The sequence below is a fragment of the Streptopelia decaocto genome, assembly GCF_964273445.1.
Source record: "Streptopelia decaocto genome assembly, chromosome: Z".
NCBI classification, from domain to species: domain Eukaryota; kingdom Metazoa; phylum Chordata; class Aves; order Columbiformes; family Columbidae; genus Streptopelia; species Streptopelia decaocto.
The window spans coordinates 53,295,529-53,313,858 of NC_138657.1; the positions used below are offsets into that span (position 1 = coordinate 53,295,529).

Here is an 18,330-nt window from a genome sequence, read left to right on the forward strand (position 1 = left end):
GAGGTATTATAGCTGCTAGCTCATTTTTCCCAAGGGAGTGGCTGAGCGCACATGCCCACAGAACGTCATTAATGGCAGGGTGTGTGTCCTGATTGTAACTCAGGTTGAGATGCGTCATGGCCAAAGTGGCCAGCTTGTAGGCCCGCATGGGGTAACCACGGTGTTCCATGTATCGTGCTATAGTAAAAAGCTGCGAGTAGCTCATGCCGGTTGTAGCAGCATCTAGAACGATTTGGTAAGCAGTCTCAAAAGCTATGTGATCCTTTTCACATAAGGTCAGTGCAGAGAGGGCACAGTTTTGAGGATCCTTCATGGCACACTGTAGAGCAAGCGTCCTAGCACTGCCGGCCAACTTCTCCTGCTGATGGCAGTCCAGATGCAGACGGACAATGGTGCTGTTGGACATCACTGTAGTAGCAACAATACTAGTGGCTTCTGTTGGAGTGAAAAGTGTAAACCAGTTTTGCATGATACTATCCAGTGCATAAACACCTGGGGAGAGAAATAAAAGAATAGCCACGATTGACAAGAAATAGCAGATACAGATTTTCCACAAGAGATCACATTTGCAAAGTCCTAAGAGATTGTCAGTACATCCAAGGGGATGCACTTCAGCAAGAATGGCTAAACCAGACAGCATTGGTGAAAATGGACATTAAAACAAGGGCTATGGTGCGAACTCTGTAGCAATCACCCAAATGCAGAGAAGAATATAAAAAAGCCTGTAAGATAAGCTTTAATCTCCTGGTGTGACAACTGAACTGTTTAACTTGTTATTTAAGACAATTTGGCTCATTTGGTCTCAACACATCACTGAAGAGCAGCCCTCACCTTGAACACTTTCAAAAGGCAATTTTAACTTCTTTAATCACTGCACATTGCAAGGCACAGCACATGTACAAAGACATATGAAAGCATGCTAAATGGCTTTCTTAATGGAACACCACAGTACACTTAAAAAAAAAAAAAAATCCTAATCCCTACCTCCCCCCAAACAAGCTTTATAGATATATCTTGCACCCAATTCATACGCACCTGAACAGCAAGATCCTCATTAGGGAAATACTGAGCAATATGAACTACTGGGATTTATCCAAAATAGGTATTTTCTTTAGGATCATTTTATTCCTGGCATGTGTGTTTGGTTGGTAGGGCGACAAAGGGGGAAACTGTGACTAATGGATTCTATAAATTGAACCTTATAGCCAACTGGAGTGCTTTATTATCGCTAGAGATAGTTTACACACATCTGTGAGTGCACCTAAACCACACCCAGAGGCCCTCATTTTCTCTGTAGGGCTCTGATGCTTCCCACACACCTCTTCACTCATGTGCAAAAACTCAGCATAGCCTGGTAACACCAGATCTTAATTTAAATAAACAGATTCCTTGCTTTACCAACATGATTAAGTCTCAAGAGTACTTTGCATGACATTATAGGTTCTTTATGGGATACTTCTATTAGAATATGTAAACTAATTTAAAGCAGTATTTAACCCAGCATTTTAGTTGCCAATATGCAACTGCACAAAATAATACCCAGGCACTAATATCTGTATGATAGCCTCAGTAATAATCATCTTAGCAAAGATAAAAAAGCAATAAAACAAAAGCATTGCACAAAAATTTGCAGACAAAACACTTTCTGGCTGAAGGCATACAATGGCAAGCTGTATTTTCCTATGCTACTGACAATATTAGTTTCCCAGATAAGCATATGGGAAAAAATAAACTAATAGAGAGAATAAGCAGCAGTAATCCTCTGAAGTTCCGAAACTCAAGAAGCCTCTATGCGATACAATCCAAATCAGATGGATGAAAAAGGATGAAGTAGGGGAACATGCCTTCCAGAATTACCTTTAGTGACAATTAAAACTGATCCCTATTGTATGTACTTCTATTGTCCCCACTACCACAGCAGCTGATTTTTTTTTTTTGGTTAGAAGTACAGTTTTCAACACATCGATCTTTACTTTCAGATTCTGTATCCTCATTATGCAGATGTTAAACCTGAATACAGGAGCTAAGGGATGCCTCATCAAGACACACAAGAAATCCATGGCAAAGCCCAGAAACAAAGAGAATATCCTGCTGAGAGCACTATGCTCCCCCTCACATTCTAAACTTGGACCCACCCAGGGGCTTCAATGAGAACCCCTTCATGAGATCCTGTCTGCCACACAGTAGGAGGCATCCTCAGCATTTCATTAACCAGTTTTCTGGTTCCTCTTCCCATAGCTGACCAGACAGCTCTCTCACCTGCCTTTCAGAGCAAGCAAAATTTTAGCACGTGCAATAGCCCATAACCACTAGCCTTTTCTTTACAGCAGCCTCAAATTCAAACCCATCATGGAGGGGACCAGGGTTAATCTGTGGGTATTTCCCATGAGGTTATGCACACCCCTGCCTTGCAGGGGAAAGAAGTCACACTACATTACTCAATTTTTGTCTTGCTTGGTCTGTGTCTTAAAAAAAAAACAAACCAAAACGAAACTACATGTTACTGCCACAATGTCTTTTCACCAAAGGATGCATAGAAAGTGGGAGACATTGCAGAACCTGGGTGTTGACAAGCAAGATCAAGCCCTCTAAAATTAGCTAACAAGAGAAGCATCTCAGAACATACCTACTTCTGTCGCACATGTCACCAGCCACCTCACCATTTCCCGCCGTCGCCAATTCAGCGTTGACAGCGTCATCCGCATCACCTGTTAAAACAACACAAACAAAATAGTAATTAATCCTATTGTAAACCAAGGCAATATACCAACAATTATGGATTTTAAGTTACTCAAACACACTGAGGTTCAAAATGGCAGCCACTCGCCCTCTCCACTCTGTTACCTGTTTTTAGCTGATATGTCAAAAGATTGAAAAAATATTCCTCAGCTCTCTTAGAATAGAATGCAGAGAGTAATTCTGACTACAGATCATTCAAGGCTAGAGAAGAGACTGTTTCATCCATGGGGGAAAAAGAAATAACAGAAAAGCACTCCCCAAAGTAACAAAAAAGCCCAACCAATTAAAGAAATTAAATTATATCATGCCTCCTCCCTCTATGCAGAGTAGCCTTTAAAGTTCAAACATGTCAACGCTTGTTGGCCAAAATAACACCTTTACTTTTTCTGCCATCTGCATTTCTTTTCATTGACTTCAACAATAAAGACAGGCCTTAGTACAGTGTTATTTGACTGGCTGCTTATTTTGCAAAGATACATATAAAGTTCCAGACATATCCAGGTATTATTAAGAAGTCCACAGTGATGATTTCTCTCTCTGAACAATGAGTCTCTGCAAAGAAGTTCCATCGTAAAACCATCAGAATCCTACAAAAAAGGACTATAAGCTTTGATATAAGCACTTGTGATTATTGTTTACATTGTTTCTCAAAACATGGGCAAAGATACTGATTCAGTAAAACAAACATTGCATGGAAATTGCATGTAAAGGCTTGCTTCAGCTACCTGGGCAGACCCACAGATATCTAGATGAAGAAAGCAAGTAGTGTTCCCCTTATAGTATCAGTGATCATACCATGATGTTACTATTCATAGCAATTAAATAAAGAGCATAACAGGTCAATCATAGAGCTCTCAGAGACAATCTTCACATATTAAACTCAATAAATGCACTTACAAACCAGCTTGGAGCCAGAAGCACTAACTAACACCCCATAACCCATATCCAATCCTGAGGTGACTTCGAAGTGACATGTAACCCTCTGTCAAATTTGTTACTCCTGCCACCTCCTTTACCTATGCTATAGATAAGATAATTAAGATGGAAAGATGGCTGAGGAGCACAAATGTAGATATGATCTTTAAGAAGTCTAGTTATAAGCAACTATGAGCAGTTTCAAGGTGGCCTCCAAACATTTCTACTTCGAGACTCTGGTGACCTATTGCACACCACCAGAAGTTACAGGATAAGGCCAGCTTTGTTGGCCTCAGATATCGTGGTATCATTTTAACTAAACCATAAGCTAAATGCTAGATTGGAGAACAGCATTCAAAGAAAGCAAACTGATCTGTAAGGAGCAACCCAACACATTCTAAAATATGGCTAAAGCAAATAATGGAACCAGCCTTTGCTTGAAGTCTTTCTGGAAGAAAAACAGGCAGCCCAAGTCAAAATGCGCTGTAGTGCAATTATGTGTCCCATTCTGTCCATCAAAGGGAAGGAGTCTAGGTGACTTCCTGTGCTGATGCAGACACAAATCGAAGGCTAACACTCTTCCAATATCCATGGTCATCTTTCAGCTTCCCCCAGGCAGAGTGAATTCAAGAAAAAAATACAGCGTTATGACTGAATTCTGCTACTGGTCATGAAGGTAAGTAGAAAAAAAAAAACAAAACAAAACAACAGTGTGAATGACAACTTCTCTGATGACTTCTCCCATTGTGGCTGTCTGTGTAAAAGGACTGGCAGCCCCAAGAGCCTTCAGCACATGCAGTGGCCATTAACAATAGCCCCAGTGTAGACAGTCCTAACTCAAGAACAAAAAACAACACCATATCTAGTTTCTTGACATGGAAAAGTTTCTCGATTAACTATTCTGGAATTAGGTTCCTTTCATTTGATTAAACTGACAAAATGAGAACAGCAAGAGAGAGGCCATTTACTGATGATAAAAACCCAATGATTTCAAATAAACCAAGAAAGAGCTGAAGATAATTTAAACTGTAGCACATGTAGCCAAAGAACTATTTCACTTCTGCTCAATACATTCTCAAGCTACCTCTTCCTAAAAGTTCTACATCTGTCCAAGATTCATCCAAGATGTGTGCTATCAAATGAAGAGAGCTTCTCAACAAGCCAGTAAGTCTGAAAATTATGAAAGTTTCTGGAAATTACATAGCTTATCTGAAAGCCAAAGTCTCCTCCACACAGAATAATCTTGATTTTGTCTTGATTGACCTTTATATGAATTTCTTAGTTTAGAAGAACAGACGACCTCACCACCCATAAGTGATACAATAAATATCCAACCACTAGCTCCTGCACTAAAGTAAAATCTTTTAATCATGTACACTGGAAGCAGTTTTATCATTCATTCATACGTCTTGATGGAAAGGACACCACTTGCCAAATATGCCTTGAGTGATCACCTGCACTAACTTGCTCAGCAGTTCTGCCAGCAGTATCTGTTTGCATGTGTGCAGTAATACTCACTTGTGCTGATGTAGCATACAACAGGAAGACGGAGAAACAGAAGCCCCTCCTGTACATGCAGATCTTACAGCATCTGCACCAGTAAGGTTCTTAAGGACAGAATACACCTGAGATGCTCCATGCTCATTTGGCCATACTGATGACCCCAGACAGTTTATGCTGAGTCACATAACACATGTTGCCATTGGAAATAGGGAGAAAGAACCCAGGAGTCCAAACATTACTGCTAAATCTAGACTAATGTAAGGGGCTTTTCTGTCACAGAGATGCCAGTGACAAGAGTTGTGAAACTGCTGATATCATAACAGGCCAAGTTGTCATTGCTGTACCTGAGGTGGAACAGTGTACCTGTGAGGACACCGCTGTTCAGTTTACCACTGTGGCAGTTGCAAATCCCCCTATGAGATCCTCCAATAGGGCAGCTGATGGCTCTTTAGCACCTTTTGTGTCCACTGTGCCTGTCCCCACTTACACACCTAGGCTGATATCAAGGTGCTGACAGTCATATTCTCTCCCACCCCAGTGCATGGTGAGTCCTCATGCTCACCTTCCCCTGGCTGATGGGGCAGGAGGGGTGGGACCCTTGGTCAACAGACAGAATGCTCAACAAAGGAGGTGGCCAAGAGAAGCTGAGAAGCTTCTAGACCATACTCATGATGACCACAGCCAGATCTGACCAGGCTATAAAACAGAGCCCCAGCTGAAGACCCCCTCTGAGTGGTCTCGGGACTGTGAACAGAGCTCTCCCCTTAGACTAGGACACCACTTAAATAGAATTCATGGGTTTGAGTGCCCTTGCCTCCTCTTTGGTGAGTGATTTTCCTTCTGGATATATCCTTGAGTGAGCCCTTGCTCCCCTCAGCCACCTGGCAAGTTATTATTCTTTGCTGGGTACCCTAGAGCAAAAGAGGCTCCTAGTTCTTTTTTTTTTTTTTGTGAGTGAATAGATGCACAGTGCGGGTTGTAATTATTCTTGTGTAGTCATACAGCAATAATTTCCTCACCTGGTATACAAACCTGTGTTTTATAGTGTTGCTGGAGTGCTATATAATTTGGCTAAAACCTGTTTCTAGTTTTTTTCTTGGCTAAACTGCTCTGGCTAGAAGAAAGTCTGTTTGGAGCTTGTTGCCTGCCTAATTTAACTTTCAGGGTGCTTCCATGACACCATGTGAGGGGAGAAAGAGTTTTCCAGGGCACACAAGTGTCATAGATAGTCAGATACTAGATAGTGAATACAGACAATCTAATTGCCATTAAGTCGGGGAGTCAGGGAAGGGGGAAGCAGGAAAACCATTACTGTATAAATCTACACAGCTGTGAGTTACTATGAGAAAAATAGTATGTACCTTCCTTCTGGAAAGCAAACTGCCTTTAAGATTCTTAAAACAGGTTTGTAAGCTTGGGACAAAACAGTGGACAAGTTCTACACCAGTTTGTCCCAAACTCTGGGATTGATGAGAAAGTATGGTTTCATGATGTTTTTTTTCCTGTATCTCAATGAAGACACTCTGACAACACTTTCAACCACATACGGATATCCATGAATACAGTGGTATTCAAAATATGCTGCTACCACTGAATGATACTTGGTGAATGCTTGAGGTGACACACAGGTCAATCATAAGGATCTTTCTCTCTCTCAAGTAAACAAACATTTATGGCAGAATTATACCAAGATGTGGAAAAAAAAAAAAAAAGCAGATTCCCACAGCGACCTTGTGAATATAAAAGTTTAAAAAAGCATATCGAATCTAAGCTTTCTGACTTAAGACTTCAGCTTCTAAATGCCTAGAATAGGCAACTAGTACCTTTCTTTGTCATGAGAAGCAACTGGGATAATATCCTTTCCCCACAAGTTTTGGAGCTTTGTTTACTGATGCAAAGTAATAAATGGTTTTCTGATCTTTGCATGGTTTTTTGAAGAACTCCCTGAAGAGGGATGAAGAGATTTATTTTTGTTGAAATTAACTGTGTAAATTCAAAGATTCATCAGTGTAAGGCAATATTACTCCAGACACCTAAAACTTGGCTGTCTCCTTTTAACTTGCAAAGTCTGATGTAAGAGTATGAAAACTGATCTGAGGTTCTTGTACACTTCAAGCCAAGTCTGATGCATCTGACCATCCCACAGCTTGTGGAATGCACGATTTTGATGAAGGAAGTGAGAGGGCTGCTCTTAGCCTAGTCTACCTTAGAAACAGGTCATTATGGTTGACCTTGGCTTTCTCTAGTGATTCAACAAGCACCTACCCAATCTCATTTATGGGAAAGGGAGGGAAGGAATGGCAAGAAACTCCTCAAGTCCATGAAGAAAATATAGCGCATTACTGGCGAGCACAATAATTTTGCTTTCTAGCCAGTCCTGTGTATACTCCTGAACCCAGTTCACTGGTCCTGTCTCAGCCATGAACAGAAGAGTGCCTTTCAGCCAGTTGCTCCCAGCTCTCTCTTCCACCTGGACGGCATAAACAGGCTGCACAGACCTTTGGTCTGTGTTTACCACTCAGTTTTGCAGAATCGAAAAACTCCAGACAGATGCCAAAGAGTGTATGGTCGTCAGTGCTTGAAGCGCTATACCCACCAACACTGCATCCAATTCCTTTCTTCTACTGTAATAATAAAGAACTAGGGAAATACCTGAAGGCCCAGCTCCAGAGAAACTTTCAGAAGAGTGATGTCTGGCAAGCTGTCCATAAGTGTTGCTATTTTAAATGCATCCTGGGCAAGTTTGAAGATGTGTGATGAGGAGTGGATATTTTTCTGGATGGATTCTAACACTGTTTCCAGCCTGCGAACATCACCTGCAAGGTGCAAACACAATCACCAAAACAGAACACACTCCCAAAACATGTAGAGATGCATTATAATTGTGCCTGCCATTGCCATGCAATGATACAATGTTTCAGCTATACACACTTTGTTTTTAGTATCCTTCCATAATTAAATCACATATGAAAGAAAGATACAAGAGAGCACAAACTCCTTTAGTGCCTGATGGTGTTAGTGCAGTACATGGCCAAAAGTCATCCTGATTTGTGAATCTTACAACTGATTTGTCCACACCTGGATCTCAGTCTATGTTGTGTGTCAGAAGAACAAAAAGCTGTCTCAGCCACAAATCAAGCTAATCTGGCTACCACCTAGCTAGTTTAACTCCTTTGCTAGTAAATTAAGTGACAGGTTTAATCTGGTTCAGTTTGTTGTACTCATTTCAAGCTCCTGTCAGACTGCAATTTGGATTCGTAAATGCAAGCTTTATAACCTGTTTACTCCATGCAATATTAAAAGCATACATTTAGTTGAGTACCTAACTGACAGCAATGTACCTTTGGCTGCTGTTAGCATGGTTGATGCCAGCTCACACTGCTGAGATTCAATGTGACTTAGAGTGAACCAGCGGGGATACCGGTTTGGAACAACTGATGCAATGTGGTGCGGGCGGGACACGTCTCCTGAAGGAGTCGTAGATTCCAATACTAGCAACCTGAAATAAGGAAGAAATACTTATTAAATAATTACTACATTAGGCTACTCATGAGCAAAACTAAAGCTGCAAGAACACTTGACCTTGTTTATGAAATGTACCTCTTTGACTATAAAGATAAACCACCCATTTTCTTGGGGAATCTTAAAAGTTCATTTGCTAAACTTGTTGACATCAGTGGGCATTTGCAAGAATTCACAGGGCAACTAAACCATCCACTAGCCAAGGCAGCAGAGACTTTCTGCATTGTGCATGGAACTGTAGCTCTTTTTCCCTGCCTTGTTTCAGTCTTCGAACCACAGGCCACAGGAAGGGAAGTGAAGTTGTTCTCCACTGTACCGAGAACTTGTAAGTATTTTTTAACATTAGGAACATACTTTCTTCACTTAAAAATTCTTGAAGTAAGGTAGAGGAATATTCAACAAGTAATTTGAATTTTGACCATGCAATAAATTCAGACATATCGAAGAGTACATTTTCTGCTCAAATACGACTACTTTTTGAAGTCCTTAAAACTTCTGCCTACCAACATTTTTTATAATGTACCATAATCTGATGTTAGGGTCCCAAACAGGAGTGATAGAGGAAGTTTCCTTTAAAGTTACTTTTAAGACTCCATTTTCTAATCTTGAAGCAAAAATTTCTTTAAATAAGCAATCTAACAACAGTCTTATCCATCAAGGAGAATTCATACTTCAAAAATTCAGATTAATGTGTGTGTTGTTGACTACCACAACACAAGTGACAGCCCACAACAGAGACCCAGCTGATGGCCATTACAACACACTACACACAACCAATACACTAGATAATATATAAATGCCAATGCAAAAAGCAGGAGTGAACAAAAATCAGCATTTTTATTCAACACAATTAAGTATAGTTTCAGGAAATGAACAGTTAATGAGACATCAAATGATAATAACAGACAATGTCCAGAAGAAAAGAGTTTCTGGTGCTTGCCTTTTTGATTAGGGTTAACATCTTAGTTCTGTTTCTACCAGCTTTCATATGCAAGTGATTTTTTAGCAGGAAGTCATCTGGGAGGACAAAGGAAATTGGATCTCTTTTGTCAATAAAACTGCAACTACTGAATATAGAAAAATCACATTGCATTGCATTTTCTATGATAGAATATTTCTTATAGTAGAAGCTCATTTAAACATAAGTCACAATTTCTTGCACTTAAATCCCTACATTCTCTAAGTAACTGCAGTGCACAGCTTTTTCACAGTAAGTTCTGAGATATCTGCTGCAGTTCAATCAGTATTGTGTGGGTTCTCAAGCATACGAAAGTATCTTTAAGAATTCCCTGAGAAAGGTGATTTTGAATATAAGGAAGCGTATCTAGCAGACACATCAACACATGTAATAAATATAAGCAGGTTATACTAACATTTTCAGACACATGCATGTGCATGATAATATATTAAAAAAAGACTTCTCTTTTGTTTTGTATCAAAAGTCAAATATCTTCCACTGAGACACCTCTTTATATAGCTTTATATACATACAAATAAAATACAAGTAAACTCCTAAGCTGTGTTTTGTTTGTTTGTTTGTTTCTGAACCACAGAAGCTGGGGGAGAGATGCCTTAGATGGTTTCAATAAACAGGGAAAATCCCAACTACCTAACGCAAAAAGGCATTATTAGGTTATGAGTAACAGTAAATAGACAAAGAGCATAAAAGAAAGAGGCTGTGTTGGGAAAATCTTTTGTCACTTTGAATTTCACTACCAGCTTCTATGTTCCTTTGTTCTGAAAAGAAATGCTGCTGTGAATTGGTGGCTTTCATGCAATTTTGGCAAGACTAGAGAACATCAGAACAAGCACAAGAAGATTTAGCATTCTTCACTTTTTTCCCCCCCTTTCAAACATCAATTATTTAGCCAGGTTTTAGCAAAGCTACCTTGTGATTAAACATCACCATTAAAGTCTGGCTCCCAAAGACTGTGTGAAATTGAGGCTTAATAAGGGATCAGCCAAACTAAGCCAAACATTCAAGTTCAGATTCCAAGTGAGCAGTCAACTAGGTCACTGCAGATCCACGTTCTCCAAAGCTCCACTCCATATGTTTCAATGCTGGAAGCAGAGAACTGCAGACAGAAGTGACCATCAAGAATAGCACAACCCCATCCTGTAGACCTGAGGCAAATGCATGAAAGGTTTTATGGTCTCAGCTTCTGTTGATTCCATATTGAGTATTCCACACACGAAAACAGGATTCAAAAAATTAAACAGCAACAGCTGATTTTGATGACAGAGAGGCAAACTATTCCAGAGCTGCCATCATGGGTCATCGACTCATGTAGACTGACTCCAAACAGTTGTCTGGAGAGCAACTAGCTGGGGTCTTGGGAAGTTAACTTGTTTAATAAATGTTGAAGTGAAGAAATATGTTCCACTTCCAAAATAATGAGCAATCACACAGATTTCTATGCAGCACCTCTACTAATTTCCACATGAAATCTTTGTCTTTGCCATGGCCATTTCCCCTCTTCCATGGAAGAAAAGATGCTCCAAGGTTTTCCTCTTCTGATCCATTCAACTTCACAACTATGAGACAGACATTCAATTTTCACATTTACTTTCTTCTTTCCCACTCAAGGCAGTATTAAGTTAGTTTTTCCATTTGCTTTGTATTGGGAATCCTTTATACACTGAACTACAACTTTGGTGCAAATGCAAAGAGTAACCTTCTTCAAAACAATGTGGGAAGTGCTGAGGAATGTAGACAGACATGCTATAGGAAATGTCTAAATCTGCCATCACCACCATTTGAGGTAGTAGTCCACATTTCTGAAGAGTGCCAAATATCAAAATACAGAAAGACTGGTTATTGTTTAGAACTGAACTCTCATCTTCCTTATGAAGTGATGACAAAAGGGCTATGGAACAGCCCTGATTATGCTGATGTCTCCTGCGATTTTACCAGTTGGAAACAAACAGGTAACTCTTTCTTACACTGGTCTGTTTGAGAAGTAACTTTGGCTAAGATGAGAGCTTCATGCCAAAAGACGGTTGGAGATCCCCATGACTAAACTGAGATGTCACCACGTGGATTTTTCATTGTCTTGCTTGTTTTTCCAGTTGAGAAAGGAAACTTGCAGAAAATAAGTTTACAGTTATGACTGGTTTCTGGGGAAGGCCCAAATCCTTGTTCAAAAGGAACGGCATGCTGCTGTCAGGTTCACTGAAGTGTTCAGTGCACTGTGCAAAGCTGCTGATGGATGTCTATTCCAGCCTTTCAGCATGGTTTCAGTAGTTTAGTTTCAGGAAGAAAACACCACACAATCAATCTCTGAGAGACACTTTAAGGGTAGTGACTGAAAATAAATACAAGGACACAAGTCTACTTTATAAAATTGACCTTTTTTTCCCCTGAAAAAAAAAGCAGCCCCCAAAAAACAACCAACCAACCAAACTCACCCACCACATTTTGTGCTGTTCTGCTGATCTGATATGACCAGGATTATTGATGCATGTAACTTGCAATAAAAGGAGTGCACTTACATGGCCCAGATATCTTTCTGGTCATACATTTTAATGTTCTCAATAGTTCATCAGTAATGCCCTTTTGTGTTCTCAATCTATTTCCTAAAATGCTAATTATTAGTAGCAAGTATGCAAGGTCTTTCTTCCTATTTCTTGGATGCCTTCTTTAACATCCAGTACTAAACACTCTTGAAGGCAAATAAACATGCTAAGCAGACCTTTGGCCTGACCTGATAGTAGCTATGTTTTGGTTTTGTGCATGCTGTCCTGTTTAGTCCTTTAAACACAGAACTATTTTTTCCCCATTTAGCTTTTTTGTGAAACTAGCTCCAGAACACACACCTCCAAAACACTAAGACACAACCTGTCTGATGAAGCTAAATACTACTTATATGGATAGTGTTTCCTCCAATCACTGTGCAATCATTCTTGATAATAATTAATCTGGGACTTGATTGCTCTTAGTATTCAGTTATGGCTGTTCTTTGTCAACCATCAACTACAAAGGTTCCTGACAGCAACTAGGCCATCCAGATGGGACCAGTTTTTTCCCTGCATTGTATGTGGACAACAGATTTATCACTGATCATTCAAGATGCTTGAAACTTCCTTCAGAAGGCTTTTTTTAACTGCCATTACCAATCTGGACTGCTCTGAGATAAAGCTAGCACACACCGTGCACTTCCTGAGAAACATCTTTTTCCTGATTACTGAAGACAAATGGGATGCCAGTCAGACTTTTTTTTCATGATATGACATACTCCATTTAAATCCCAATACTCACGCAGAAGTGGGCAAGACTGCTTCATTATGAAGCACAAGAAAAAAGTACTGGCTCAAACCACACCATATGTTTTAAAATCTATCATTAAGAGTTAATTTATAAAGAAAGCCAGTGGAACAAACAGTCCTACCAAACAGGCTAAACAGCAGATGATCCCTAGACTGCTGGTGAGATGCCTCTTTCCTCACTCCCTTCCCTCTACCATCACACATACACACAACCACGAGTGAGAGAATGCAGGTGCTAAAGCCGTCGATATCTAACAAAACCGCATGCCTGAAGAGTGGGATTGTATAATAGAAAGACTTGTAACAGAGAATGCTGGTTTACAGTCACAGATAAACAGTAACTGAACATTTATAAATTATTATATTGTAGTTACTACGGACACCAATTGCTTTTAGAGACAACAGAACCTAAATAACTTTTCCTTAAAGGGAAGGATGCTTCCTTAAGGGGGAAAAAAAAAACAACAAAAAAACCCTAGATCTTGAATGCCAAGCGTTTTCCCCTTTTTGCAGCTGCTACATGTGATTTTTCTGGACAACTCATGAATACGTACCGCATGGCTCTCAGTGCAGTTTTGTATGCCAATTCAGCATCATGAGGTAGGAGAGAGGTAAAGAGATACTTGGCAAATGTGTGCATTGGAACGCTCTCTCGATGGATGACTTCACCTAAACCACTATATGGTCCAGCTGCAGAAAACAGAAAGAGAATTTCAGCCTTTACACACTACTAAAACCCAATTTCTGACCTTTAAAAACACTGACTATACCTTCAAGTAGAATTGGCATTAAAAGACAGAATTTGCTGTTCCAAAGGTAAAGTTATATTGCTCTTTTCTGTGAAACATATTACAAACATATCACATATGTATTACATATCACAATGAACTACAAGCATATTAAATAGCATATATTGAGACAACTAGACTGAAAATTGTATAGTACTAAGCGAACTACCCATGCACATACAAAGGAATGAATGGTTCCAGTGGTCCATAGGGCTCATTCAGCAAGCCTCTACGTTATGCAAAAGTAGAAAGCAATAATCCTAGCTTTACCTCCATGTAGTTATATTGTGCACATGAATGCCTATGCAGCTTGCTGCTGTGTGAGTGCTCTATCACAAATCCACCAGGAAAAAAGAAGAGTGGTTACAGTGGAAAAATGCATATCTTAAAGTGAAGTTACATAACCAATCACTATAGCAGCAGATGAACCCTATCAACATCTCACCTGACATTAGGCATTTAAATAACCCTTTGGTCTGGACTTGGTCTCCAGAGAAGACTAGGTCAGATCTTGCAACAAAGCTGGTTTTGTTACTCCATTATAGCCACAGGGTCTTAAAAATCGTATTTGTTCTGGGAAAATAATTCCCATTGTTGGGGCAATGGATTTTGTCTGCACTCAGTGCAGCCAGTTCAACTTCATAAAAGCAGTGTCAAGAAGTTAAATGCACGTGCATACGAATCCTATTTTTACATTTTTCCTGCAACCTTAAGAGTATCATTCCTGTTAAATGGAAAACTGTGTCAAACAGTTTTTTACTTCAGTGACTCGAGGTTCTGGCATTAAATGTTGCATTAAATGTTGCAAGACACAGAATAAGGATCTTACATTAAGTATTACTGCACTACTATTGCACACATAGCAGACAGTAGTCCTAGAAGTTACTATTACTCCTTCTACAAGATACTCCAACCCCACGACGCTTGGATGAATGATCACATGAGCACACTTCTTTGCTGCAGTTACACTTCATTCAAACAGCTTCCAGCAGTGGTTCAAACTAACATGGCAAACTCTACACTGAAGCAGACAAGGAGAGCAGGCAAGGAGAAACAGAGAGGCTTTTTCAGCCATGTTTTCCTTACTGGTGGCTTAGCACAACATGCAAAGATAAAAATCACTAGGCATGAAAAAATTCTGAGCTCTATAGGTGGGCATTTCTGAAGACTGGGCCTGATTACAAAGGAAATGTCAATGAAGATTTAGTAGTTGACAGTGTGTCTCAGAATAATTTAAAATGAAGTTGAAAGCCATTCAAAACTGGCTGGCATTGCTTCAATGAAAGAAGCCATTTCATGTATGTCTGCCAGTTGGTGGTCCAGTCAGAAACTCAGTTAGGACACAAAGAATACACAACAAAGCATTTATATGAAAATATAGTCTGCTGTTAACTTTGCAGTGAGGCAAAATTTAGAACAGTTCTTGCAAAACAGTCTTAGGTTCCACTTTCCCACACACTCAAATGGTAGCTACATGCAGCATGCATTAATCTGCACTAACAGCATGGAAATCAGCTTAATATTGGATTAAGCTTTCTTTATTATCTCTACAGGACTTTAACTATAAAAACACAATTGATATGATTAACATCTTAAATCACTGCACAGTTTTTCTTCCATGTGAGCCATCAGTTTCTGCCTAACCTACAGTGAACTGAAGCTATCGCAGGAAGGAAATTTCTCATCACACAGTAATGCAAGACTATTGCTGCACACCGCTCACCACAGGAATTTTGTACGTAGCTCTATTAGCAGATTTCCTGCTATGATCACTTGCTTGCTACTTTAAGAAAACATTGAGACAATTTCAGTGATCAATTAGTAAACTAGAATTTTCAGAGAACACTTGAGAGAAATCCTGTCTTCTCCACATAAAATGTTCTTACCAGTAAACAGATGCAGCAAATTGATTTTATAATCCATAGGATGCCTGTATAGTGGTTAATAGCTGGATCCAGCAAGCAACTGTTCTTGTCCAAAGGCCATAAAGCAGCAGTATAGCCACACTATAATGGAAACTCTCCCTATGATGTTGCTTGTCTGCGGTTTCAAATGGCACCATCAGTAGGTACCAAAGTCTTTAGGGATCTGGGCAAAAATAGTGACTCAAAGCTGAGAACCCTAAACAAGATATTGCATCTCTTCCATTACAGAGGAAATTTTAAATAAACGTCTTCCAGAAAGAAAGCAAAACCTGACTGCTGTGTAACAGCCTTTACAACCTATCTAGAGAAGCAACCACACTCCCCACCATCCCGTGGGCAAGCACTCAAAACCTGGACCATGCCTTTGGCTAACTGGTTCAATCTGAAGTTTTTTATTTCATTTCAAAAAACAAAAACCAGAAGGAGCCTCAGAACCCATGAGAATACTCTCTGAACATGAAGCTTAAGTGCTACATGTTATGCCTTTTTAAAAGCTAGGGCAAAAATATGTGCTTTTTAATAAAGATTTTATTGCAGCCCACCAGCTAATTCCCAAAGACAAATTGTCTTAGTCAAAATTTAGTCACAAAATCAGGCCTTAAGCCTCAATATTTGACCATTTATTTCTATTTTCACATATAATACAAACTTCAGAGGCAAGTCATTTTCTTAACTGCTACAAATAAAATGTTACATTTCTGTCCCACCAATTCTAACTGGATTTTTTGAGTTCTTAACTTGGGAACAGAGGTAAATATCTTCATGTGTTTACAAAGCCGGTAGTCTCTTTTTCAGTTTACAAGGAGCACTTAGAATTTTGCCACCTGAGAACTGTTGATGATAACTGATGTCTATATAATTTAATTGTGAGCCTAGGTTATATAATAAGGATAGTGGGACTACAACAAGCAAAAAATCTGAAGAACAAAGTGTAATAAAAATTAAAACAAAAAGCTTACAGGTTAATAGATGCTTTATCTCTAAAGTCACACGATATCTGAAGTATGTTTGATTTTTGTAAGAGATGGGAGTTCTACATCAAAAAACCACTGGAAGTATGTAAGGCAGTTTCCACTGGAATACTAATTGTGTGTGCCTGTGTAAATGAAGACAGTTTAAAGCAGTTAGTATCTATATTGAGCTACCTTCTAATAGGAAGACTGCTTGTTTTCGAAAAATCTTCACCAGAGTATCATCCAATTCAATTTCCTGTAGCTTAGAAATGAGCTGCTCCTCATTTCGACAAACCTTCTCTTGTGCATACAAGCCATCTGGCATTATTCGTTGCTGTCCCAGCCCTATCAATGCTACTTCCACAGCCAGCGTTAAATAAGATTCCCCCTCTTCTAAGAACTTGTGTGCAGGCAGGTGCTGGTACTCCAGGGATTTGCATTGCCCCATGTTCTCTGTAAGGGGTGACAAAAAGATAACAGATCAGCAAAACATTCTAACCCATAATATGCCTATAATTCCACATTCACAAATACACCCTCTGTCAGTATTTATTTTTTAAAACAGTTTAAATTACTACTGTAGTGTCAAGATCCAATGATCCAATCTAAAATTCCACATGACAGAAATCCATCCAATTCCACATGGCAGAAATACACAAAACAATTAGGTTTTAGATAATCTACTCAAGTAAGAGTTTTCATTTTTAAACTGCATGATTTAGAGAAAGGCAGTTTCTCCAGCTTTGTGTTAATAAAGCTAAAATTGGAAGATCCATTTCAATTTTTTTCCCCCACCCATTTCTGCACCTCCTTAAAGCCTTGATGTGTAAGAGGAAAGAAAAGGTGCTAGTACACCTGCATAGATTTTTGTTGAAGCTATTAGGACTGTGCAAATACAACAGGCCTGGCAACTCAACAGCTTTAAGGCATTCTCTGTTTGCTAGCACTCTTTTCAGGTTTTTTATTGTTACAGTTAAATTTATGATAAAATATATACTATTAACACTAGAAGTCTTACTTTTAGTAAACACAGACCAAGCCATAGATTCTCTAAAGAGTACTACCAATTCATTTGGCACTTCACAGACACACCACATAACAAAACTCTATGCAAACCTGTAGCACTTTACAGTCTAATTTGGGAATAAAAAGTTATAATTAACAGATGTAAGCAGATGGACAACTACAACAAATGAGAAGGCTGAATGCATTTGGTCAATTGCATATGCGTGTGTAGGAGGAAGTTATTTTTCAACATGTACCGGTTTCATTTCATGGGGTTGTGGTGGTTTTTTTTGTTTTGTTTGGGTTTTTGTGTGTGTGTTTTTCTTTTTTTTTGTAATTGCAAAGAATCTGATTTCCAATTTCTTTTAATTAAAAGTTCTTCTAGAAGTGGTGGATGTGGGATTAGAAATGTATTGAAGAAAATCTGATTGAATAATTAGAGTTTTGAAGCAAAACCCCAAGAAGATTGCAGATGTTCATATGAAAGAGCTGCAAGCAGAGGGATGAATCCAGTTTCTGTCTACACAGGTGGTGATAAGAAGCTATCACAGAGGTAGAAAGAGACTGAGCATAAGGAATTAATCAGTTAAACTCCTGGGAAGCAAATACTGAAATTAAAATGGGCATACACATCCTATCCTAAACCACGCTACTTTAGAAATCATATAATTTACCAACTATGTATGCCATCAATTTGAAGTACTATGTACACTT

At 39.2% G+C, this 18,330-nt stretch overlaps 1 protein-coding gene across 2 annotated transcripts in view; it reads right to left on the reverse strand.

The window, feature by feature from the left end:
• The window catches only part of ZSWIM6 (zinc finger SWIM-type containing 6), a 118,596-nt gene that overhangs the window by 390 nt on the left and 99,876 nt on the right, over positions 1–18,330 (reverse strand). For both annotated transcript variants that reach the window (XM_082075251.1, XM_082075250.1), the window contains 6 exons: positions 16,804–17,064; positions 13,500–13,635; positions 8,499–8,656; positions 7,810–7,973; positions 2,627–2,708; positions 1–492 (listed from right to left, as the gene is read on the reverse strand). The exon at positions 1–492 is cut by the window's left edge and continues 390 nt beyond it. In XM_082075251.1, the coding sequence (XP_081931377.1) occupies positions 1–492; positions 2,627–2,708; positions 7,810–7,973; positions 8,499–8,656; positions 13,500–13,635; positions 16,804–17,064 (1,293 nt within the window). The remainder of the gene's footprint in view (positions 493–2,626; positions 2,709–7,809; positions 7,974–8,498; positions 8,657–13,499; positions 13,636–16,803; positions 17,065–18,330) is intronic.